Below are 25,370 nucleotides of genomic sequence, written 5' to 3'. Positions count from 1 at the left end.
ATCAATAAATCAAGAACAGGCTAAAATAACATTATAGACAAAAAGGCCTAACAGAAAAATCAATCCAATGGCAACAAAATGCACATTTTATCAAACCATACGCAAAATTCTTCAATATTAATTACATGTTAGACCACAAATTGAGTTTAACAAATTTAAGAAGATTAAAATCTTATAAACCACAAGCTATAAAACCAGAAAGTAATAACAGGAGGAAAAAATTCACTAAATATGAAAATTAAATAACAACACCGGAGCAGTCAGTGGGTTAAAGATGAAATCAGAAGAAGTATCCCCTAAAACCTTTAAATATGAACAAAGAAAAATATAACAAAAATTATGAGCTATATCTATAGCAGTTTTTTTTTTTTTTTTTTTTTTTTTTTTTTTTTTTTTTTTTTTTTTTTTTTGGTTTTTCAAGACAGGGTTTCTCTGTGTAGCTTTGCACCTTTCCTGGAACTAGCTTTGGAGACCAGGCTGGACTTGAACTCACAGAGATCTGCCTGGCTCTGCCTCCTGATAGCAGTTCTAAGAAGACACAATAAACCTATATAAGTAACAACAAAAGACCTCAAGTAAACAAAGAACTAGTGAAAAAAAGCATCATCATTCTCATGCAGCCATTCACCCTAGGAACCAGATATTCACCTTGCATAAATTCAACTAGAAATTCAACCACCATCACGAGAGCAACTTGGCTATGATGTGGGTGATCAATTGCCTTCTGATGAGATTGGGGACCTGTGCCTTGGGGGAATAAGTGGGGAAGTGTCTTAGTTCTATTGCTGTGAGGAGACACCATGACCAAGGCAGCTCTTGTGAAAAGGAAGCTCTTAATTGGAGGCTAGCTTACCATTTTGGAGGATTAGTCCATTACCATCATGGTGGGGAGCAGGGCATCATGAAGGAAGTAGTAGCTGAGAGCTTTACACCTTGATCCACAGGCAGGCAGAGAGAGCTGAGAGATACTGGGCCTGGAAGGGGCTTTGAAATCTCAAAGCTCAACCCCCAGAGACACACTTCCTCCAAACAAGGCCACACCCCTGAATCCTTCCAAACAGTTCATCAGCTGGGGAATAAGCATGCAAATATTAGCCGATAGGGGAGGCACTCTCATGCAAACCACCACAGGAAGGGCCAGCCTATGTCTGATGCTGTAAGTCTGGTAAACAACCCATGTCCAGTAAAGCTACAATCCAAAACAGAAAACTTACTGATGTTTAAACTGACAAAGTAGAAATCTACCATGTTTACACCCTTAGACAGATACTGCTCCCAACGTTTATCAGGGAAGAGTTCTCAGTGCAAATCTTTCCTACTCAAGAAAGGTTGTGGCCCCAGTCTTAAACATTTATGGCATCCCTGCTAAGTAAAAATAGCAGAAGAGGGACAGAATTACAAAAGAGACAGATTTAGTGAAGAGATATGAAATGTCATCCTCTCAGCCAATACAGCTATTATACTTATTATTACAATATTATATATTATAGTATGTATAGTATATATTATAGTAGTATAGTATACAGTGTTAACCACAATAACTGTAGTTACCTGTACTGAGATCACACAAGAGCAGCCCTACATCTGGAAATTACTAATGTGGTCCCATCTTGACCTCTGACTATTGACTACTGACTCATGGAGAAGGGGAATCTATAAGGAGAAAAAGGAAAAAGCCATTGTTTTTCTTTGTGCACCCACAGCTACACACACCAGGCTCCTGAAGATAACTCCACACTCAAACAGTTCCGGTTAGTCTCAAAGCCTCTCTGTCTCACTTTGTCTCTGTCTGTCTGCCTGTCAGTTTGTTTGTCTGTCTATGTATCTATGCATGTATGTATGTATCTAGCTAGCATGTATCTATCTCTCTCAACGCCCCCCCCCCACATAAATTAAAATGAACTAGAGGGAGAGATCTGTGTGGAAAAGGTGGATACTGATAAGTGTAGCCTCTTCCAGGGATGAGTAGTTGGTATGCACTGCTTCCATGTGAGAAATTGTCTAAAAACAGCATCATTAATGTTTCAGGTTTCAAACTGAGATCTTTGATCCACTTGGATTTAATTTTTGTGCAGGGTGATAGATAAGGGTCTGATTTCATCCTTCTGCAGGTAGACATCCAGTTTTCCACAGTACTAGAAGCTCATGGAGATCCCATCCCCAAGGGGTACATTTACAACACAGCTCCCGCATCTCAGGAAACATTGTGCAAGAAAAGGCAGAAAGATTTTAAGAACCAAAATACCAAGAAGTCTGTTATAAAACAGGCCTTTCCTGGAAACAGCCGCATAAGCATGGCTGGAACAATAGCAATATCAAGGGAAATGTTAATGTGGAAGGGGAAAGTTTTGTGGGTTCCCACCCCTGGACAAGGAACTAAAGGCAACTAATGACTGCTTAGAGAAGAAGTAGCCTCTTCCAGGGGATAGGTCCCCTTATTGGTTGTCCAATGCAGCATGGTCAGCTCTAAAACTCTCTAAAACTGTATTTTTACATACACATGAAACAAAAATGGATTCAGAAGGTTGTGTGTGTATATATATATATATATATATATACATATATATGTATATATATATATATATATATGCAACAATAATAACCAAATAAGAAGAGAGGTTATCAACTTGAGGAAGTACATGGGAGGGGTTCAAAGGAAGCCAACTGGAAGGGGCTAAAGGGGGGAGAGAAGGGAAAGTGACGTAATTCCATTTCAATTAAAACCATAATTTTAAAAATTGTTTAAAAAAGAAGTTGTATAAAACAAACATAATTAATAAAATGAACAAACTAAGTTAAAATTAAAATAAAGAAGGAAATAAAATCAAGAAAGAAATGAACAAAATGGAAACTAGGAAAGCAATTGAAAAGATTGAGAAAGTTGGTCTCATTGAAGAAATAAAACGGACAAAGTTTTAGCTACACATGTAAAAAAGAAAGGCTTGGATGAAATTGTAAATGAAAATAAAGACAACTTAAAACTATACAAACAAATATCATAAAAGACTAAGAACAACCATACACACCCAAATATCAGATAACCTAAAAGAAATGGATAAAAAGCAAGCAACCTGCTTGAAATAGAAAGAATCAAGAGTAAGAAGAATGCATCATTAATAGCCTCCCAACAAAGAAAATGCCTGAAACTATAGCTTCACTGTTGAAGTATACAAGACATTTAGAGAAATCCTTCTTAGAATCTTCCAAAATACTACCCAAGTTGGTCCAAATTCACTGTACAAAGCCCCCAGTTCCCTGGTACAAAAGCCAAAAAAAAAAAAAAAAAAAAAAAAACCTACAAAGAAATGATAGGTTAATACCCAAAATGAATACAGATGCCCAAATCCTTGACAGAATGGCAACAAACCACATTCAACAATACATTAAAACAATAACATTTTGAGGAGCTAATAGACTTTACAAGACTGGTCCAAGCCAGGTAAGCCTTAAGTGTGATATAACACATTAGCATAACAGAGAAAAATTATATATTCACTTCAACAGATGTCAAATAGCATTTGACAAAACTTAAGTCCTTTCATGATAAAATAATCTCAGTGAGTTAGAAAAGGACCCATTGTAACTGGGTGTGCAAGGGCAGACTCATCAAGTCCATAGTCACCACAGCACTTGGTGCTGAAGAGCTGGGCACCTCTCCTCTGAGACTGGGAACAAGGATGCTCAGTCTTGCAATCTCATCAGTATCGTACTGGAACTACTAGCCAGACCAATGAGGACAGAAAAGGAAATAGAAGACATTTAACTTGGAAAATAGGAAGTACAAATGTTTCTAATTGCAGATGGCATCATTTTCTACATGGGAAACCCCAAATATTTCAATCAATTAAGTATGAGAATCAATACAGGAATGAAGGAAAATTTGAAGACATAAAGTTAACATGTTACACATGTGCAGACAAAGCTCCCATGCACATGAAATGCAATAATAGAACAAAAATATAAAATTAGCATGTGAAATTTATATTTGCATAGACTAACAATGAGCTATATGAAAAATGAATCAAGAATAAAGCATCAAATGCTTTTAGGTGTAAATTTAGCCAAGGAGGTGAAGGATGTATACTCTGAAAACTAGAAGAGACAAGCGAAAATTATGCAAATGATAGAAATATATGGAAAACTATCCTGTGTTCATAGATTGAAATAATCACTAACATTAATATATCTATACTAAAATACATTGATAGGTACATCAGAGATGCAATTTAGGATAACCTAAATCTGTGTTCCTGGGTCACATGACACATGACAATTGAGCCACAGACACTCAAATTTGGTTGTAGAATGAACTAGGTCTTATTTCTCTCTCTCTAAAAGAAAATACTACCAAAAGTGATTGGTAAAACAAAAGCAACCCTATCAAAAATCAAAAGTCATTTTTCATAGAGATAGAAAAAAAATGACTCTGAAATCCCTGCTCATCAACAGAAACCACCCAATCAATTTGAGGAATGTAACAAACATAGATAAACATGGGGTATCACATTACCTATGTCAAAGTAATCTACAAAACTAGGGTAATCCTAAGCAGTGTAATATCGGTACAGAAGATACAGACAGATCAGTATAAGATAACAGAGAACCTGGAAATAAACCTGCGCACTCATAGGTAATGGATCTTGAACAATGCTGCCAAGAATACATGTTGGAGAAGGCTTATTTTTCAACACTTGGTGTTGGGAAACTGGGTATTCCACATGCGAAGAAGAACATTTCCCATCATGTGTAAAATGAATTAAGTCTAAACTGTAAAATCTGAAAATACAGAACTTCCAAAAGAAACTGCAGAAAGCTATTGTTATTGGACTAGCTAATGATTTTATTTTATTTCTTATTTGAATGACCCCAAAAGTAAAGATAACAACAGCAAATATAAAGTATAAACATATAAAATTATAACAAGCTAAAAATCTTTAGCAAAGAAAACATTGTACAGAATAAATAAAGAGCCTGTGTAGTGATAGAAAATATCTGAAGACCATGCATCTGGTTATATGTTAAAATTCAAAATATATAAACAAGTAACAATTCAACAGCAAGAAAACAAATAGCTGGATTTATACACAGTCAGAGGGCCTTTGCATAGTGACACAAATTTCTATTCCCAGCATCATCATCAGGCTGAAACAAAAAGATGGCAAATTTGAGGCCAGTTAAACAGCAAAATTTCACATCAAATAAACCAATATATATGAGGGACCTGAATAAATGCTTATCAAAATACACATTGCCCATATGCATATGAAAATAAAATGTTCAATAGTATTAATTATCAAATAAATAGAACTCAAAGGCTACCCATTAGAATGGCTATTTTGTGTACTGTTGGTAAGAATACAAATTAGTATAGAATATGGAAAAGTGCAGAGTCCTCATAAAATACATCTAGAAATTATATATGATCTGATAACCCAACTTCTCAGTTTATGACTAAAAGAAATGAGGTTGCAATCTTGAAGATAAATCATATTCCTATGTTCATTGCAGCATCTTTCTCTATGGCCAAGACAGGGAATCAACTGAAAACTTCCCATACAGACGAATGGTTAAAGAGACTAAAACATACATGATGATAGACAGGACAGATAGATATTGATAGAACTCACATATGTTACTCAGAGATTAAAAAAAGGAACCATTGTCATTTATGAAAACCTAGAGGGTGTCAAATTGAAAAAAAACCCAGACATAGAAAGCCAAATATTTTTTCATGATCTCTCTTATATGTTAGTCTAAAATGTCTAACTCGTGGAAGCAGAGAGTAGAATGATAACCAGGAGGGATAAGGTGTAAATGAGTGTAGATTTTCATTAAGGTGTGATGAATATGTTCTGCAGATCTAATGAACACAATGGTGGCTATAGCTAATGATACCAGACCTTATACTTGAAACTGCTTGGACTGTAGATTTTAACACATGTCCACACAGTAATCATGAGATGTGTTATTAAGCTTTATTCTGTCTCTAAATAGTATAGTTAATGGAAAGGACAGCTTTTCACCTTGGGGGCACTGAAGACTTTACATTTACAGTGTTCCTGGCAGAGGTATCTTGGTTTATAAACAGTTCTATGCCAAGGACTAATTCTTTCCAAATGATGGTTAAAGTTGTTTATTTCAAGTTTTCTTTTCAAAAAAGGAAACACATTCATGCAGTTTAAAAAAAAAAAAGCTTGTCAATGAACACCCCAATCTGTTGCTTAAACACTGAGTCCGTATCTGGTAGTAGTGAGTGATTCTAATGTCAAACATTAAGATAGAAAGCCTCTAAGCCTTTGTTTCCAAACCAACAGCACAGATCCCTAGGTTTCATTGAACTTGGTGGTGAATCTCAGCCCAAATTACCACATTCACAATTCACATACACACAATCACACCATGCTCTTGAGGTAGGAGAGCCTTGAGGACCACTCCATCTGAAGAAATACCTTCACCTTCATACTACTGTAGTGTTTTGCCTCATCTTTCCCCCACAGCACTCGGGATACCCTGTTTTTTACATTATTGTCCCCTCCAGAGCAGGGGCTTTCTCCTGTACAATGTTGTTATCTAAACTTCTCTCAACCATACCTAGTCCATACTGCTTAACAAATAATGCTTGGATAAATGAATAAAGAAAAAAAAACCCACTTCAACACGAACTTCAATCCAAATATGGAAATTAATGTAAAATTGGTATGGACCACATTGAAAAATATAAAACTATAAAAGTTTTAGGAAGGAGAAAATCTCCAACATCTTATGCCAGGCTAAGATGATGTCAAAATCCTGACTGGTCCAGGAATACTTTCTAAATTAGACCTCATCAAAATTGAAAACTTTTCTCTGTGATCCTGTTAAGAGATTTAAAATGCAAGCTACAGAGTGGAATAAGATGTTTGCAAATCACATATCAGATGAAGAAGTACATTTGATAAAATATGTAAAAAATATATAAATAGAAAACACCCAAGGAACCTTCCAAAGTCAATGGCAGGGCTCAAACAATCCAATTAGAAAAGAAGTAAAATATTAAAATCAGATTTTTCTTGACAAGGATGTATAAGTAAATAAGCATAGAAAAAGTATTCATTGTTGCTCATTAGGAAAATGAAAATTTAACCCATAATGAAACATCACTCTACATATCAGAATAAAGAAATAAAAACTGAAAACAACACTAAATGCCAACACAGTTTCTTATCAAATTCATCATTCAATTGTCATACAACCTAGCAATTGCACTCTTGTATAATGATTGCATGTAAATGAAACCTTATGTTCACACAAGAACCTACAAAAATGTTCAGAGTAGCTTTATTCATAATTGCCAAGAACTGGAAGCAGCCCAGATGTCCTCCAATGGGTGGATGATTAAACAAACTGTAGTACATGGAATGCGCTCATCACTGAGAGGCGATGAACTATGACTACACCAGCAACCTGCAAGAGTCACTGAGGAATCAGGCTAACAAAAAAAGCCACAGTCAAAGTGCACAATTCTACTTATATAGCATATTTAATGGAAAATCTAAATAAAACCAGTCAATCATATCAATATCAATACCTGATTGTAATACTATACTACAGTTTTGCTAAATGTTGCATTGGGGAAAACTAGGCTGAGCCTAGGAGACCTCTCTGTGTTATTACAACTGCATATGAATCTCTAATTATCGCAGTTAAAATGTCAATTTCATAATGATATCAGATAATATCAAACTGAATCTTGAGTCCTAGTCAAGGAATTTGAATTCTTAAATAGGCAGTTGGGAGCAAAAGAAACAGATTGAAACAGAAAACTCCATACATGAGGAGAGCAAAAGAACCAAGAGGTTGATAGTGATACAGTGAACTGAAAACATTAGGAAAAGCAGGAACTTCACAGCAGAGCCCAGGGGAGAGGCCATACTGGAATCACTATGCTATCCAGCTAAGTACTGGGCACATCCAGGCCTGCTCTCACCTGGGCACCTTCAGGTTTAATACACATTTACTTTGTGCCTTTGTTCTGTTGTGGTGGTATGTGGTTTTCTGTGTGTTTGTTTGTTTTTGGTAATTTGCACTGCATCTGAGAATCTGATCATAATTAAGGCATTTTCAAGAGTAACTTTGACATTGAATTTATTCTCTCATTGTATAATTTTAACATTTTGCAAAAATGAAGGAAGAAAGTCATACCTGAAATTATATTTTAATTAAATAAAACAAGAATTCACTCTTGATAAAACTCTTATAATTTTATGAATATAAGCAAAAACAAATATTTGGTGTGTGTGTGTGTGTGTGTGTGTGTGTGTGTGTGTTTACATGTTTACCTTGGCATGCATGTAAAGGTCAGAAGATCTGGTTTTTTCCTTCCACATGTGGGTGCCATGGATTGAATTTAGGTCATCAGCCTTGACCACTGCCATCTTTACCAACTTGCCATCTCCAGGGCCCAACTGGCATGTTTTTAAAAAATAATTTTAAGATCTTTGAAGATCTGAAAATATATTGGACTTGTGATATTAATTAATTTTAAATGAATGTTGATAAAATTTTGATTACATGTGGTTACATTCTATTTTTAAAAGTCTGAGGAAATTTAATTTGTTAATTTTGTGTTTCAGTTTATTAGTTTTATAATCAATGTTTAAATGTTCAGATAAATTTAATTTATATATTTATGTAATCATGACTACAACAAATTGCAGGACTGGAGCCCTTCTCACGTTAAACGTTCCCTTCAGAGCCCGTGTCTGAGTATGTCTCTGCCTGGTGCCTCTCTCTACACCATCGGGCCGCCTCAACAAGACTACATCAGAGCTGATGTAGATCAAGGAGGAGCAGACGTACCTTATGGGGTTGTCCATCCTGGACACTGTAAGGAAAGCAGCAAGGTTGGCTGTGTAGGAGGAACATACAATGAGGGTGAAGAGCCACCAGCTGCCCATCACGATGCGCATGGCCACAGAGTTCACAGAAGACTCGCCACCTGCAGAATGCAGAGAGATTAGCTGTGCCTTCCTCTCACTCTGACCTCCAGCAAGATTCTGCCCTCCTTGGCCAAGGTCAAAGTCTGCTATTACTTGTGCACAGAACTTTTTTTTTAAGGAAATGTTCTTAAAACCACCAATATGGGGAAAGGCCAGAGGATGGTAAAAAGCAGGGAAATTGAGATTGGAATCTAGTGATGAGAAATTTGTCATAACACCAAGTCTTCCAGCTACAAGGTTCTATCTCATTGTGGCAAGAACTTCCAGAGCTAGTGCCCAATATAAGATCTTTGGCAATTTCAAATTCACATGGAGAACACTTAGGAATTCTGTAAATAAAGAATTTCTTCCTACCTGGAGGCCTCCTAGCTTTCTTTTAACTCAGAGAAATGAGATCTCCCATATCACTTTTATTGATATTCAGCTGCCCTCACTGGATGATTTTCCCCTTCGGGATTCTCAGAAAGCACTGCATGTAGCAGTCAGTGAGACACTACCTCTTTGTAGCCAATTATTTCTCTTTGGTCCCTTAGGTGGTAGTAGAAGAAATCTCTCTCCCTATTCTCCTTATGTAACCTTGAAAAGATTTTGCCATGATGCTCGCAGGGCTGAGATTCACATTAAGAACTTTGCAATTTGTTTCTGGTCAAAATTGCACAATCCTGAAACTCACCACTAGACAGAAGTGCTACCAGGCCTCTGGAAGGTAGGAGACATTATATTTCAAGAATAGCTGGAGTAGCACTTTACAGATTGCTGCACTATGTGAATGTTTGTGCAGCGTTCCATTTGACAACCTTGCATGCATAGCAATCAATCTAACATGGGAGGGGAGGAAAATACACTGAAATCCAAAGTTAATTTTCTCTAAAATGGAGAATCAGGAATGAAAGTTGGGAATCTTTGTTGCTTTATTTAATTTCCACCTGGTATTGCTTAGAAAAACCGAGTGCAGCCTGATATTGGCAATGTCCTGAGATCAAATAAAATCACATTTAAAATGACTTTTGTGATATGCATCTGAGAATTTTACCAGAGGATAAGCTTTTTCGGGCCCCCAGGGCTCTTCAGACAAGAGACGACTGGGAAGGTACCTTGCTGAACAAAGGCTCCATAGACAATCCAGATGGCACTGTGCAGGGTGGCGGAGGCAGAGGGTCGTGGCTGGGCAGTGCTCTGAGCCCTCACAGCCTGTATCCGGTTCAACACGAATATGAGCACACCAACCACAGGGATGGCAGCGGCGATGCAGGCCCACACGGCGAAATCAAAGGGAGCAAAAAGGGAGAAGATGCTGATTTTCTCCTCAGGCTTCTTGATGAGGATCCCTACCGAGTAGTCCATGTATCGCTTGCTGAAGTCCACAACACTCTCCCTCTCTGGGGTGATGGTGATAGCAGAGATGGCCAAGTCTGCTCTCTGAGAGACAAAGAAGTTCATGAGAAGTGACTTTCAGTTCATTGCTGATTTCTACCCTAGGTCAAGGTCCACCTTCTACTCATTTCAAAGATCTGCTCAGAGGCAATGGGTTTGAGAGCTGACCCCTGAGAATACAGAGAACATAAGGACAATCTAACACCATGTTGTTTATTACCTCCTTCATCTTACAGATGTCTCTCCCTGGACCTAAAACCTCCTACAACATTCTTCTAGATAATAAAGTTCAGTAAAGGATCTTTACTTCCCATGAATTCCACTTGCTTCTTTTCTTATCATTCCACCTAGCAAACTTTATCTCCTTTCTGCCTGTGTTCCAGTCAAAATGCCATAACACTGAAAGTCAGCACTAAGTAGACGAGTAATCAAAAGGGGCACCTTGGCCTTCTACTTCCTACCAAGGACATCCTTCTTCCTTCAAGGTTAATCTGTATCCTCCCTGCATAGCGAGGGCAGGTACCAGCTATTTCTCCAGCAAGCTTCTGCCACTTCCATTATCCCACCTCCATTGACTGCACTTCTAAAATACTTCAGAATTCTGTTAAATGATTGTCCAAGTGTGTTCAACCTCAAAAAATATTCTTCATTGATTTTTAAAGTTTTCATTGATTATTTGTGTGTGTGAGAGGAAGAGAGAGACAGAGAGGGGTGTGAGGGCAGGTACATGTGTGGAGGTCAGAGGTCAACTTCAGGTATTGGTTCTCTCCGATCTTGACATGGGTTCTGGAAGTCAAACCTAGGCCTTCAGACTTGAACAGCAAGTGTTCTTACTGTCTGGGGCATGTTGCTGCCTTTCTTGTTTTATGTGCACACTGTGTGCTAGGGCAGGGGCTCCTAATGCTGTGACCCTTCAGCACCTTTAATACACTTCCTCATGTGGTGACCCCCAACCATAAATTATTTTCATTGCTATCCTATATCTGCAATTTTGCTACTGGTATGAATCATAATGGAAATATGTGTTTTTCCGGTGGTCTTAGGCAACCCCTGTGGAAGGGTCATTTGTCCCCCAAGGGGATCAAGACCCACAGGTTGAGAATTGCTGACCTAAAATAATATTGGAAAAAAATGTTGAAGGTGCCTATGCCAGAGCATGTCTGAATCTTGTCTTTCTCTCATGAACCAAAGATTTAGGAATCTCTTTAAAGGCTGTACCATATTTATAGAGCTGAGAGATAGGGCCTCCGAGATGGCTCAGCAGGCACAGGCCTACCACCAAGTCTGACAACCTGAGTATAATCCCTAAGACCCATATAGTAGAAGAAAAGAAAAGAATTGACTCCTGCAAGTTGTCCTCTGGCCTCCATATGGACTCAGTGGTGTATGTGTGAATGCATATACTACATACCCATAATACACATACAATACACACAAAAGTAGTATTTTTAAAATAAAGTTCAAAAAAAGATTTAAAGAGTAAGTTGGATCAGGGGAGGTTATTAGCATAGGATGAAAGGAGAACTCATTTATGAATCAAGATCCAGAGGAAGCTCACTGAAACCAACTGGAAATGCAGGTCTGAGCTTCCTGCCACTGGGGAGAGATATTCCCCTACTAGCAGTGGAGGCCCTGAACTTATAGGGTGTGTTTCACAGTAAGTAGACTTTCATACCCAGAAGTCTCAATTTATTTCTCAAATATAGAAGGATAACTAGTTTTTCCTTTGAGAAGGAAAAAGGTTATTAGGTTTCTTGAGGAGGAAAAGAAAACCTCTGAAGCATATCTGAGGGATGTAGTCATGGCATCCAACAAATGAAAACAGTAGACAGTTGAGGATAGAGAGCACACACATCCACGAGTTAATCTGGATAGACTTTTAGATTTCATGTAGAAACCTGGATGAGTACTTTGAGGATTCATAACAACATTGATTCAAGACTTGTATACAACAAGAAATCAAGGACACAGAAAATCATATGAAATGAACTGTACAAGCGTTTGTGTGGTTGACCACAGAGGGTACACAGGTTAGGGAAGGCTACAGTGTCAAAAGGGTACAAGAAACATAGAAAATGGATACATCTCAAGTATGTATGCCAAGTGGAAAGAGCCGCACACCAGGGACCACGTATGATATTCCTTCATATATAAACAATGTTCCCAACTGCACCTCTATAAAGCAGTGGTTCTTAACCTGTGGGTCTCAACCCCCAAAGGGGTTGCATATCAAATATTCTTCATATCAGATAATTATATTATGAGTCATAATAGCAGCAAAATCACAGTTATAAAGTTCAATGAAAATAATTTTATGGTTGGGGGTCCCCACAATATGAGGACTATATTAAAGGGTCGCAGTGTTAGGAAGGCTGAGAACCACTGCTCTAGAGGAAACAGGAAGACCAAGGGATGAGAGTAAGAATGAATTAGCTGTAACTATCAAAGAGGGACTGTAATGTGATCATGGAAGTGCTCTGAGACTAGAATACAGTAGCACTTGCACAAACTCTGTACAATTACTAAATATTAAAATGAAGATCTAAAGTGGGTTATTTTTATAGACTCTAAATTCTACTACAATAGAGTTGCTTTTACAAAAAAAGTTAATGGACTATGGCAAGGTAATAGGCCTAGTATCTTCCTACATAGGCTTAAAAAGCAAGATCCTGTGTTCAGGAGAAAGAACCGCCCCCACCCCCCAGAACAATCAGAAGGACAACAGTTGTGGTCATAAATCAGCACAAAGGGTGCCTTGCAAGATGTTAATAAGATAGAGGGGGATGGTTACATTAAAGATAACTGGAGTGAGACAAGGCACTATGAGTCCTGGGCTGTCCACAGCAATGCCAGGAATTGTCAAGGTTGGTAGAAGCAGTTATATTAGAGAGGGAGTCGCCATTGTAAATAACTGTGAGGAAATGAAGTATCAGGAACAAGACTGAGAGATGATGAATCGTCTTCATGCTATGAGTGTCAATGAAGATATATTCTGCAGATAGGAGAAAGGAAACGATGTGAAAGGTAAGATATGTGGGGATGCCATACCTTCAACACACAACAAAGCCAACATGTGAACATGTCCACTCACACTTGCACACTCACATTTGCATGGGTGTATACTATACTTGTGGTTTGTAAGACATGAAAGAAAAAGCACTCAGCAGAACTCCTTGGTGGGGGTGGAGGGTAAGTTTCCCACTTCAGTCCAAGAATGTAAGTGGTTTATTAAAGGGTGAGTTATAGAGAAGGTTTATTATAGGAAGTAGGCCCCAAAGGAATGAGCAATGTACAAGAAGGGAAAAGTCAGGGTTGTCAGTGAATGAGAAAATAAAAGAGCAGAAACAGGCATATCATGGAAGACAGAGAGGAAAAGGATGCTTCAGTGTAGTCCTAAGGACTCGACTATGTAATGGGTCAAATTTAGATAGCTCTTAGAGACATACTGGAATGCCCCTCTTTGTGGTCCTGATCCTGGAACTTACCTTGCTAATGAGCTCCCCGATCATCCCGTTCCAGGAGGTGTTATGGAGCTGGTGACCATACCTGCCATCAGGGGCCTGGTATATCTCATACTTGAATCCCAGAGCCTTAGCCAATGCATCCAGCACATCTATGGAGAACCCTTTGTAACGCTTGGGCTGTCCAAGGATGTTCTCAGCCACCATCACAAAAGGCTCTTCCTATAGAAAATAGAATGAATATTCTTCAAACCAACAACACGTTAATTGACATATATTTCCAGGCTATTGGTACAGGGACCAATCTGATGAGTCATAACATTAGAATGTTAGTATTAGGGCTGGGGGTGTAGCTCAGTGGTAAAGCAAATGTTTAGCATATATAAGGCCCTAGGTTCTATCCCCAGCATGGATAATAATGATGATAACCACCAACAATGGTGGAATGTTGGTATTTACCCAATTTCTAGGAAGAGACTGAACTCTCCTGCCCTTTTCTAAAAAGCTCTTTATGGACAGTCAAGGTACAGTGCACAGGAGCGATGCTCCAGTCAGCAGGTCAGCATGGGGCAGTAGGGATTTAATGGTCCTGTGTGTTTCCTCCTAGCTTCTATCCTAACCCTCGGACCCCACAATCAAATGGTGTCTTTTCTTTCCTTCTTCTATAGAATTCATACTGACGTAGGATTCTGTCCTTAGGATATGCCATTATTCTAAGGGAGCCATATAAGACTTAAGACACTTCTCATGTAAAATAATGCATGGTCATAAAGCTATGCGATATTAGACAGAGAGAAGACAGCATTTCATCTATCAGATTGTACTAGAAAATAAGTGCCCATTAACAGACCAATGTTATACCATAAGTCAAAGGATAGGGAAGGATTAAACCTCAAGATCATGAATCCACAACCATACTGAGTTCATACCTACAGACTATATCTATGTCCCGGGAGGTAAGTGATCATCTAGAAAACATTTCAGCCACCCACCCACACTATTTCTTCTTGTGGGAAATTGAATATGAAGGGGCTGAGGGCAAAGAGCCCCCCTGGCAATGCATCTAATGGAATTCCTTTAGTTAAAAGAAATAGGATTTGCTGGGCAGCAGTGGCGCACACCTTTAATCCCAGCACTCAGGAGGCAGAGACAAGCTGATCTCTGTGAGTTCAAGGCCAGCATGGTCTACAGAGTGAGATCCAGGACAGGTACCAAAACTACTTGTAGAAAACCTGTCTCCAAAAATCAAAAGAAAAGAAAAAAAAGGAAGGAAGGAAGGAAGGAAGGAAGGAAGGAAGGAAGGAAGGAAGGAAGGAAGGAAGGAAGGAAGAAAGGAAGAAAGGAAGAAAGGAAGAAAGGAAGAAAGGAAGAAAGGAAACAGGATTTAAGGCTCATTCATATTATGCATTTAGGGAAAGCAGAAATGTTGCAGGCAAAGGCTTCTGAGTTTTCTGGGAGGGAATGAAAAAGTTGAGCCATGTCTGGGCTACCCCCAAATTAGAAAATTTTAAGTTCTTCTAAAAGGAAAAGTAAATTTAAAAAATATTAATGAGTCTTACTATTGCAACAGTCTATGATTCCAGGAAAACTATGTAGAAAAATATAACTAATTAACATTTCTTCACTGCACACTTATTATCACATTTACCCTCAGCAATGTTAGCCACTAGGAGAATTTCCTCCCCCAAGCATCTTTCTGGGAAAGCTGGCTATCCACATTGTTCTCCAAAGAGGAGCAGTAGGTCAAGATCCAGGTAGGATCCCAGTAGGAGCCCAGCAGCAGTTGCCATGAGTGGTCCTCCTACACTGCACCCTGGAGATCTCCTCTAGTAGTCCCAGAAGTCCTTGGAGAGACTCTTCCATCTCACTCTCCCTTAGGTTGTGCCACATAATTATCTGAAGGAGAGGACTCCTGAGAACTCACGTGGCCCCTCAACATCCCCTCCTCAACCCTGCATTAACAGAGAGCAGCCTCTGAATCAGAGACCTGGAAAATGAAGGTCCCAGGGCATCCCCATGATCCTACCAAGACAGTCACCACTTTGAGAGTCAGTCCTTGGAGGCGGCTGCCCATGGGCCTCTCCTGCAGACTGCCATTCAAGCCCTTCTCCGAGTCCCAGGTTGCCAGCTGTGGAGAGAAATAGGGAAGAGTAAGGGATGGAAGAATCTGGTATACACCTTAGAGGCCCCTGATAAACCAGAATCTTGAATCACACAGGCAGACAGCAACAGCCTGGGCCTCTTGGAGACCTAGAGGCCTCTCCAAACCATAAAAGGACAGAGGTGCATCAAACAGAAAGTTTCACTTCCTCCATCATCTCACTTGGAGGCCCAGAGCTCTAAAATCCCTAAAATAAAGCCAATTTGGAGGATTTTGCCTCTGGAATGAATGTTTATGTCTAATTTTATTCTGTCCTCTCTGAAAGTGATGTCACTGTGCATTCCACAAAGTCTTCTCTTCCCTACCTGTGCCTTTAACCTTCCCTTTGATGGCACTACAACTAGTTGAATTGAGGTAGAATAATAATGTAATTAACAAAGACACAAGTATAAGGCTAGTCAAGCACCCTGGGACCTACAACACCAAGGGCTAAGTTCTCTCTCCCTGTTTTTGTTGTGGTACAACCTCAATAACTTTCTATGATAGGTAAGTAGAAGCTGGTAGCCGAGTAGATATGCTTGCTATCTGCCAGAATCTTTATGAGGCTTCAGGCTGTATCCGATAGTCTGTCGCATCCCTGATGTGTTTGCTAAGGGGGTGGAGAGGACTCTGGCTTTGAGCAGTAGAGAAGACAAAATGTTCAAGAGTCATTTTTCCTTCCTACATGGCTACAAGATCTTAGCAACAATGACCAAACCCTTGTGCTGTCAATGAACCTCAATTATTAATTGCAGAGAGACAATAGACATTTCTTGAGCCAAATAAATCAGAACCTTGAGGTCTGGTCATGAGGAATATTAATGCACCCCAAGCCACTGGCTTAGCTGTGTCTTGGGCTCTTTTGTGGAAACTTTTTTGAATATACTCAAACTTTGCTCCATCTATGGAGATTCTGATTGAATTGGCTGGTAGTGGACAAGATACGGATATGTTAGTTCTCTTGGTGATTCTAACATTCAGCAAGGATTATGTGCCACTGCTATAAATCAAATTGGTAGTTCTCAAACTATAGATATGTGCAAGTCACATGGCTTTTCTAGGTATTTTCTGATGAGTTTATCCATATCTAACAAGCTCCAAGATGCTGCTGGTGCTGGTGCTGGTGCTCCATTGAGCTCCATTTATATAGCAAGGGGTTCATGCATCAAACAGCTCTAGACAGTACCCACTCTTCATTATGGAAGAAGTATAAGGTATCTGTTTAACTCCAGATGTGTTCCTCTGGACATGTACTTCTGGGGCCCTAAAGGAGCTGCCAAAGCTGCACTTAGGATATTTCTACTCTCCCAGAATTCTCTGTAGTTCTGACACTCAAACCTAAGAAGCCACATTTCTAGAAGGTGAGAAAGCATTCTACCTGAGAGATACAACAATTCTGAGACCTAAAACAAAAACCACCAAAATGAGATATAGAAGCCCGTATTAAGACTAAAAGACTAAAGACGTCTGGTGTTTCTTATTGTCACTTTGGACCCAACATATACTAATATCAATTCCATCTTAAATAATAGGATGTATGTCAGTAGAGAATAAATAATTTAATTTAGAGCATGGCCATGTATTCTATAGAGCCCCACATCACTGCTAATTAACTTACAGCACACTGGAGTGAAGAGCAAATTGAGATTACCAGAATTCTAATCAAAGACACCAAAGATGTTTAATGGTACCATTCTCTGAGAACTGAAACAAAGAGAAGGAAATAATGTGGTTATTTCCCACCGTGGTTCCAAAAAAAAAAAAATAGTACCCAGACTCAGTAGATTCATGGAGCTGACTAAAAATTAGGGCCGGGGCTGAAGCGATGGCTCAGCAGTTAAGAGCACATGCTGCTATTGCAGAGGACCCAGTTTCCATTCTCAGAACTTACATGGCTGCTCACAACTGTCTATAACTCCAGCTCTAGGAGATCCAATGTCCTCATCAGCCTCATCAGCCTCACTCACACGCATGAGACAAAACACTCATACATACACATCATTAAAAATAAACACAATCTTTAACAAACAAAATAAAATTCTTGAAAAGACAAAAGTAAAAACTCAGTCAAAGGCTTGGTTTCCTGTTTCCTTTGTGTGCTACAGATTGGATCTAAGGGCCAGGAACAGGTGTGCGTTTGGCTATCTGTATCTGCATCCAGTAACTGTTTAGCTGGCTCTGGAGATGCCTAGTCCCTGATGTGTGGTCCATGTTTCTGGGTGTGGGTGGTGTTTGGAGGTGTCTTTTACCATCACAATGACTCAGAGTTAGGATGAAGGCAATCTTGACATAGGATGTGTCAACTGGATATTCTAGCCTATGTTGTGATTGGATTTTTGCAGCAGCTACCAAGTATCCTTGGCACAGGGAGGGGCATCTTAGCACTTTGATACCTTGGCTTGATTGAGCACCTGGTGTAGAACTCTGCCTAGCCTTCATCAGCCAGGCTGTATTTGTATTGAGATTGCACTTGGGTGTGAGATTTGGGAGTAAAAACAAACAGGAGCATGGAATAAAGAACTGGCCTACTTAGGACTCAGTTCACTTGTAGAAGAGCTCTATCTTTCAAGCCTTCTCCCTGAATGCTTTGCTTCAACCCACAACAAGGCTCTGGGCAACACAACTCTGCCCCAACCATTACAACAGTTTCCTTATCAGTCTCATTACTACCAGCTCTCCTCCAGTCCATCTTCTGTGTGTTGGAACATACCTTTCAAATAAATTAACCAGGCCTAGAGAGATGGCCCAGTGGTGAAGAACACATTGCTTTGGTAATCAACCAGGGTTCAGTTTCCAGCACCCACATGGTAGTCACAACCATCCTTAACTCCAGTTCCAGGGGATCCAATGCCTTCTTCCAGATTCCATGGGTGCCAGGCATGTATATGGTACACAGATATACATGCAAGCCAAAATACTTATATGCATAAAATACAATTTTAAAGTATTTCAAAACACAAAGTATATAAATTATCATTCCTACAGAGTAACTCCAAATATTCATAAGTCTGACCCAAAACAACAGCTTTCCCAGCCCCAAGTCTACTCTGACTTTCAGCTCACTCAGTTTAGATAGCCGTGTATACTCTAATCCCAGGAATTCTACTCTTTCCCACGCTCAACATGTGCCCTCCTGAACCTTATGTTCAATTATTTCTGCCCAGGATGCTATTTCTCTCCTTCTGGGTCTGATAAATTATGACTCATCTTCAAAAACCACTGTTACTTTAGAATAGTTTTAGAATAACAGAAATGTTGTAGAGGTTCCACTAATCATTCCCAACACCTGTCTCCCTTGATATGAAGGTATAAACATATCATGCATTATTATAATACACTAGTAAGTTATATTCATCACAACTAATGTTCCTCCTTGTCTCCAGGATTTATACAAAGCTGTACTAGAAGTGATCTCCAGGGCCTTTGACTCAGAATTAGTCTCTGGGGCACTTATGGGACCTGACTTCCTGCCCTACTGCCTGGGACCAGGACCATAAGCTGCAGCTGGCCTTGCTCATTCCCATCACTTGGCTCTAACTTGCCTCAGATACCACTGCAATCTCCTCTCCATAAGCAGCTGCTATAACTGGTGTAGCTTTGGAGAAGATGGGAGCTTGAAGGTGTGAGACTAGCAGGTTTTATGAATGAGTCATGTGTTCCCAGCATTTAGCAGGATGACCTCAGAGCACTTGAGACACAGAAGGTCATCAATGAACATTTGCTTAATATATTCACTCAAATTCCATTTTTTATTTGTAAAATAGAATACCATTTGTATTTCCTGCCTACCAAGTTTGAGAGGCTGTTAAAGGAATAAAATAATTTTGAAATAACCTATCATAAAATAGCTTAATTAAGAATCACCAACAGGTTATAAACCTGTTTCATATAACCTGAATTATGTATACAGAAAAAGTATTAATAAAAATGGAACAAAGTATGTTAAAATGTGTGTGATATATGTTGCATGTAGGCAAACAGTCATTATTACCTGCTTTATGCTCATCTTCTTTTAATAGGATTTTCACTACTTTAGCAGGAAGGGAAAAGGAGCTTTAGATAAACAATAACTAGCACAATGAATCAATAAAATTCTATCACATGCTTTTCTGGGGACTGAAAGTCAAAGGTACATCTAGATTCTTACCTGTTATTAAGTTATGGCTTAATTCTATTCGAAAACAAATAAATAAATCCAGTGTCTGGCTACAGGGAACTATGGGGAGAGGGGTCCCTCATCTCCTAGAGGAGGCATACTGGTAACTTTACTATTGTCTCATAGTCTAAGCCCCCATGCTACAGTAGGGCCCCTTAAACTTGGTGGGTCTGGAGACAGAGAAGTAACCACAGGTGAGGACCAGATCACGAAGACAGGAAATCTTTCTCTATTAAGAAAGCGGGATGACATTGAACACTTTTGTTAATATTCAGTCAAATCTGATGGAAGAACATGTAAGTCAAATTGGATATCATAAGAAAGAGAAAAGAAAAAAATATTCTAAGCCTGTTGTTATCTTTATCTTTGGTTCTGAAAGTACCTGAGACTTAACGGGTTTTTAGTTTTGTTTTGTTTTCTTTTCTTTTAATACCAAGTTTCTCTCTTTGGCCTTTAGGCATCCTGTAGCTTGCAAAGGAAGAAGAACTACTTCAAAGTGAAACACAAATTCTGTCTTTCAAACACATCAAAGTGCAACCATGTTCCAGAATTCAGGATCCTTCGTGTTGGGCAAGAAAGCTTATTATTCTCTCAGATGAGGCTAGAGCCCAGTGCCTGCGGCTGAGACCATTTCCACAAAGCTATGTGTTCTTGTCCAAATCTTAGGACCAGAGTTGGAGTTTTCACAATTTCTGAGAGAGGCAATGTCTCAGAACACCCTGTCTAGAAGACCAGGACAGATCAAGATAGTTCCAATGAACGAACCCAATGGAATTTAAAAATAATTCTCAAGCTTGCAGCCGGTCGACTTAGGAGGGAACTGTCCCCCACCTCCACCCTGAGGGCATCTGATATTCCCTGATCAGAATGCAAGGAGAATGTCTCAGTTAGCAAGAGCCAAATGAGGCTGATAGAGTTGATAAATGGGAAGTCAGAAAAGCCTTTTACTAAGAAGTCCTGACACTTAGTCACACAGCTCCAGACCATTTCATTTGTACCTAAGTACATCAACCACATTTTGTAGACAGGGGTTTGTTTATGGGATAGATGAATTGATGGTCATAGACACTCACTTTTGACAGCTGACCTGTCAAGATCAGTGGCTGAAAAACTAATTTCCAGCACTGTTAAACAAAACGAGTACTGCTGCTAGTTGATAAGAGCCGTGTTTTCATTCACTGTGGAGATCTGCTCTACTCAGACCAGAAACAAGGATGGAGCTAGGGGTTATGGTACAGCCATTGCTTGAAAGGAGATATATGGGCTCAAAATCTGATTATGACAAACAACTGTTCCAGAGATCAGCCAATTGGAGAATAAATTTCATAAGCCACTGATCTTGGAAAAATGTATTTCCTGAGTCAATTGGGGTGCTCGTCATGCTGGTCTTCATAAGTTGTAAGATGTGAGGATTTAGAACTTTGTGGCCCCATCCTTAGTAAATTCAGGGCTATTAACCCTAAACTGAACGAGCTTCTTTTGGAAGACTGGACTTTGTGATCTATAACTTCATTGCAGAAGTATCGTAGAGTGTCCTTCTCTGTTCACGGGGAGGTGGGATGAAAAATGGAGGCAATTCTGACTATTTATAGTTCAGAGACCAGTTTCATAGCCCTGCAGGAACTGAGCAAGAAAGTAAGAAGGGATAGGAGTATAGCCCAGGGAAGAAAAGGGGAAGGTTGGGGTAGAGGAAAAAGAAAGTTTATTCACTTAACCCCAAATCTCATGTTTCATAATATCTAACACCATAATAGATCGCAGACTTGTATTGTCAACTGCTACCACTGAATCTTGTAGGAAGGTCTCAAGAGAAAACTAGAAGTAGGAAGTCATTTTATAACCATGTCATACAAATGGCACCACCAGAACAAATGTCCCATGTCAACTCTATTCTTGCCAACCTAGGACTGTTACCACCAGAGTACAGATGTCATCAGGTGGGACAGAGGCTTCAGTGATGATGGTGACAGTGTGTTTATCATTTCAGTGATGAGGCCTTCCTAAAATAATATGCCCTCTGTTATTCTCATTCCTTGACCACTTGTATTGGAAGACAAATGGGCTCAGGGCATATTTCAAAGGATCACAGCCTTGAATGGAGGAACAAGGTGAAGAGGAATCCATTATCTTGAGTAAGCTTGACTTGGACATTTAGCCAGCAATGATTTCAGAAAATTGATTACGAGTCATTTATTTTGAGGAAAGGGATTCAGGAGATTGAATCAAAGGCCTCACACATGCTAAGCAGCCACTCTACCAGTGAGCTACATTCTCAGCCAATTGCCAATTACAAGTCATAAGCAAAGCCAAATACAGGGAAGACGTGCTCAGAAACAAGACAACATCTGAGAAGCAGAGTATGTTAGCATCTGAGAACAGAATGTTAATATCCGTGACCAAGATTCCCAAAGTAATGTCTAATTGGAGGATTCATATGGGAGGGGGGGGGATTCTAGCACATGAGGGCCACCAAGACATGGTGTGAAGGGTTTAAACTGCAGACACCATCAGTCAGCACCAAGTTAATAAACTGCTACTAAGAAAGGGGTACTACTGAGAAAGGGGCAGGCAAACTCCTGGAGCTCCCAGACATGCTACAGGACAGGGACTCACTCTGACAGAGAACTGAAGGATTCTCTCAACCAAGGCCAGTTGCACAGGGAACTGAGCATTTGATGAGAGTTACACTATCCTAAAGCAAGCCCCCCGCGGACCCCGACAGCCTGTTCAGAGGGCAAAACTGCCAGAATCAGAAACGACAATGAAGTAAGAGGAGAACTGTGATGTATTGAAGCTTCATGACAAACCGTCAACAAGAGAGAAATAACAACTTGCCCAGGGATGCAGGAGAGGAAGGTGAGAAGAGCTGGCAGCACCCCTATTGCCAGGACATGGGGCTCATGATGGAAGCAATGGGCACCCCAGAGCTTGAGCCTGTCACTCCAAAGCCCAAGAAACCAAGAGCTCACTAGCCTGGGAGAACTGCCATCGTCAGCAGTGCCATCAGTGCCATCGTCAGCAGTGTCAAATGCTCCCTCCCTAGACCTCTCTGTCTTGTTCCGCTCTTAGTTCATGACTTATATCTACCCTTGCATATCTATACACATGTGTGTATGTTATATACATATATCATGTATACATATGTATGCATATATAAAGTATATATTACAACCAAAATATAGAATCTTATATGAGAAAAAATATATTATTAGTCTTTCTGAATTTAAGTCATTTTATTTAATATAAATTTCCAGCTCCATTTATTTTCTTGAAATTATCATGATTTCATTCTTCTTTATGGCCAAACAAAATTTCATTACGTATATTTACCACATGTTCTTTTAGTCACTTTTTTATTCACTTATATCCATGCACACACATGTATACACGTGGAAGCCAGATGTCAACATTGGGTGGGATGTCTTCTTCACTCATTCTCTGCCTTATGTTTGAAGCCAGCATCTCTATCTGAACATAGAGGACCAAGGTTCCTCCTGCCTCTGAATCCTTAGCCCTGTTAAAAATGTGTGCTGCCATGCCTGGCTTTTTACATGAGTGCTGGGGATCCAAACTCAGGTGCTCGTGCTTGTCCGGTAAGCACCCTATAGACTGAGCTGTCTCCTGAGTACTGTCAACTTTGTTGACTCGTCTGCTGAAGAGCAGCTATTCTGATTTCTAGCTACTTTGAACAATGCAGCAGTAAACATGTATGTCCAACTATCTCAATGACAGGACTTAGGGTCACTACGTATATTCCCAGGAGTGATGTCACTTGGTCATGTGTCACGTGGTAGTTCTATGGTTTTTCTGGTTGTGATTTTTGATTTTTAAAGACTCTCCCATACTGGTTTCCATGATGGCTGCATTATTTCAGTTCCTACCAGGGAGTAACAAAGGTTTCTTCCCTCTCGTCCCTGCCATCATGCACTGTCATTTGTTTTCCTGATGCTCTGACTGAACTGAGAGAGAATGTCTAAGCAGTTTTAAAATGCAAAAGATTTATGCATTCTGAAGAGAACCCAGAGTGTTCCAAGCAGTTTTAATTTGCATTTCTCTGATGGTCAAGGGTATTGGACATTTTTGAAAAAGTTTGCTGACCTGAGAACTGTCTGCTCAGTTCACTAGTCTACTGACTAGATTTGTTTATTTGGTGTTTAATTCTGTAGTTCTTTATAGACTATCAATATTACAGCTACTCTGTCTAAAGGGAAGTTGGCAAAGAGTTCTACCATTTTACAGCCTATCCACTCTGGTGATAGTTTCCTTTGTTGTGCAGTTCTTTGTATTTCATGTAATCCCAATTGTCAATCCTCAGGATCATTTCTGGGACTGCTGGAGTCCTGTTCACCAAAGTTTTGGCCTATGCATATCATGAAGTATTTCCTCTTTGTTTTTCTCTAGCAGTTCCAGCAAAGGAGAAATACTTCAAGATACATGCACAGGCAAGAAGGTCACACATGCTACCAAATTCTCACTAAGTAAAGTTGAGGAAAAAGAATAATGACATAGCATTCAAGAGTGATGGGACAGTGTTGAGTCTACATATACTCAATAAAGGACTCACAGTGGGTGTGTCTAAAGAAAACTTACACCTGATTTTCAAAAGTAAAGAAAGGACTTGTCTTCACAAAGAACACACTTCAAAGCCTAATATATATATAATAAATGTGCATGCTCTGCTTCTGAACACAAGAAAATGAAAAACTTACTAAACTAGCCCAAATCCAAGATGGATATTACCAAGTGCCATTGAAGATCTGGAATGTAAAACATGCAGCCACACGAGAAGACAGTAAGGGTTATTTCTTACGAAATAAACATACACTTACCATACAACCCAGCAAATCCACCTCTAGGCATTCTATAAGGGAAATGTAAAATATTCTCATAAAAAGATCTGTATGAGAATTTTCATAGAAGCTTTAGTCATAATAGCAAAATAAAACAGAAGCTCCAAATTGGTCAACTGGCGAATGGATAAACAAACTGTGGTATATTTATGCAACCAAATACTATCTCAGAAATAGAAAGCAGCAAGCTCTAGACACATGCAGCAACATGGATGAAGCTAGGAAGTGTTATAGTAAGTGAATCAGGCCAGACACAAAAGACTCCATACTTCATGATTCTATTTATATGACATTCTCATAAAGGCAATATTACAGGAAATGAAAAATAGATCCATGGTTGCCTGAGGCTGAGATTACAAGGGAAGTATCACAGGCAATAGGAAACAGGGGTTTGTGTGGATAATGGAAGTG

General features: G+C 39.4%; 1 protein-coding gene across 2 annotated transcripts in view; it reads right to left on the bottom strand.

Annotated features, from left to right (window-relative positions):
• Positions 1-25,370, bottom strand: part of Grid1 (glutamate ionotropic receptor delta type subunit 1) — a 721,704-nt gene that overhangs the window by 107,762 nt on the left and 588,572 nt on the right. For both annotated transcript variants that reach the window (XM_015995614.3, XM_006976687.4), the window contains exons 9-12: positions 15,840-15,941; positions 13,838-14,035; positions 10,073-10,397; positions 8,839-8,977 (exon numbers count right to left, since the gene is read on the bottom strand). In XM_015995614.3, the coding sequence (XP_015851100.1) occupies positions 8,839-8,977; positions 10,073-10,397; positions 13,838-14,035; positions 15,840-15,941 (764 nt within the window). The remainder of the gene's footprint in view (positions 1-8,838; positions 8,978-10,072; positions 10,398-13,837; positions 14,036-15,839; positions 15,942-25,370) is intronic.

Source organism: Peromyscus maniculatus, chromosome 9 (genome assembly GCF_049852395.1).
Source record: "Peromyscus maniculatus bairdii isolate BWxNUB_F1_BW_parent chromosome 9, HU_Pman_BW_mat_3.1, whole genome shotgun sequence".
Classification (NCBI taxonomy): Eukaryota; Metazoa; Chordata; class Mammalia; order Rodentia; family Cricetidae; genus Peromyscus; species Peromyscus maniculatus.
The sequence above is the reverse complement of the archived record's forward strand: the minus strand, read 5'-3'. Positions and strand labels throughout refer to the sequence as shown.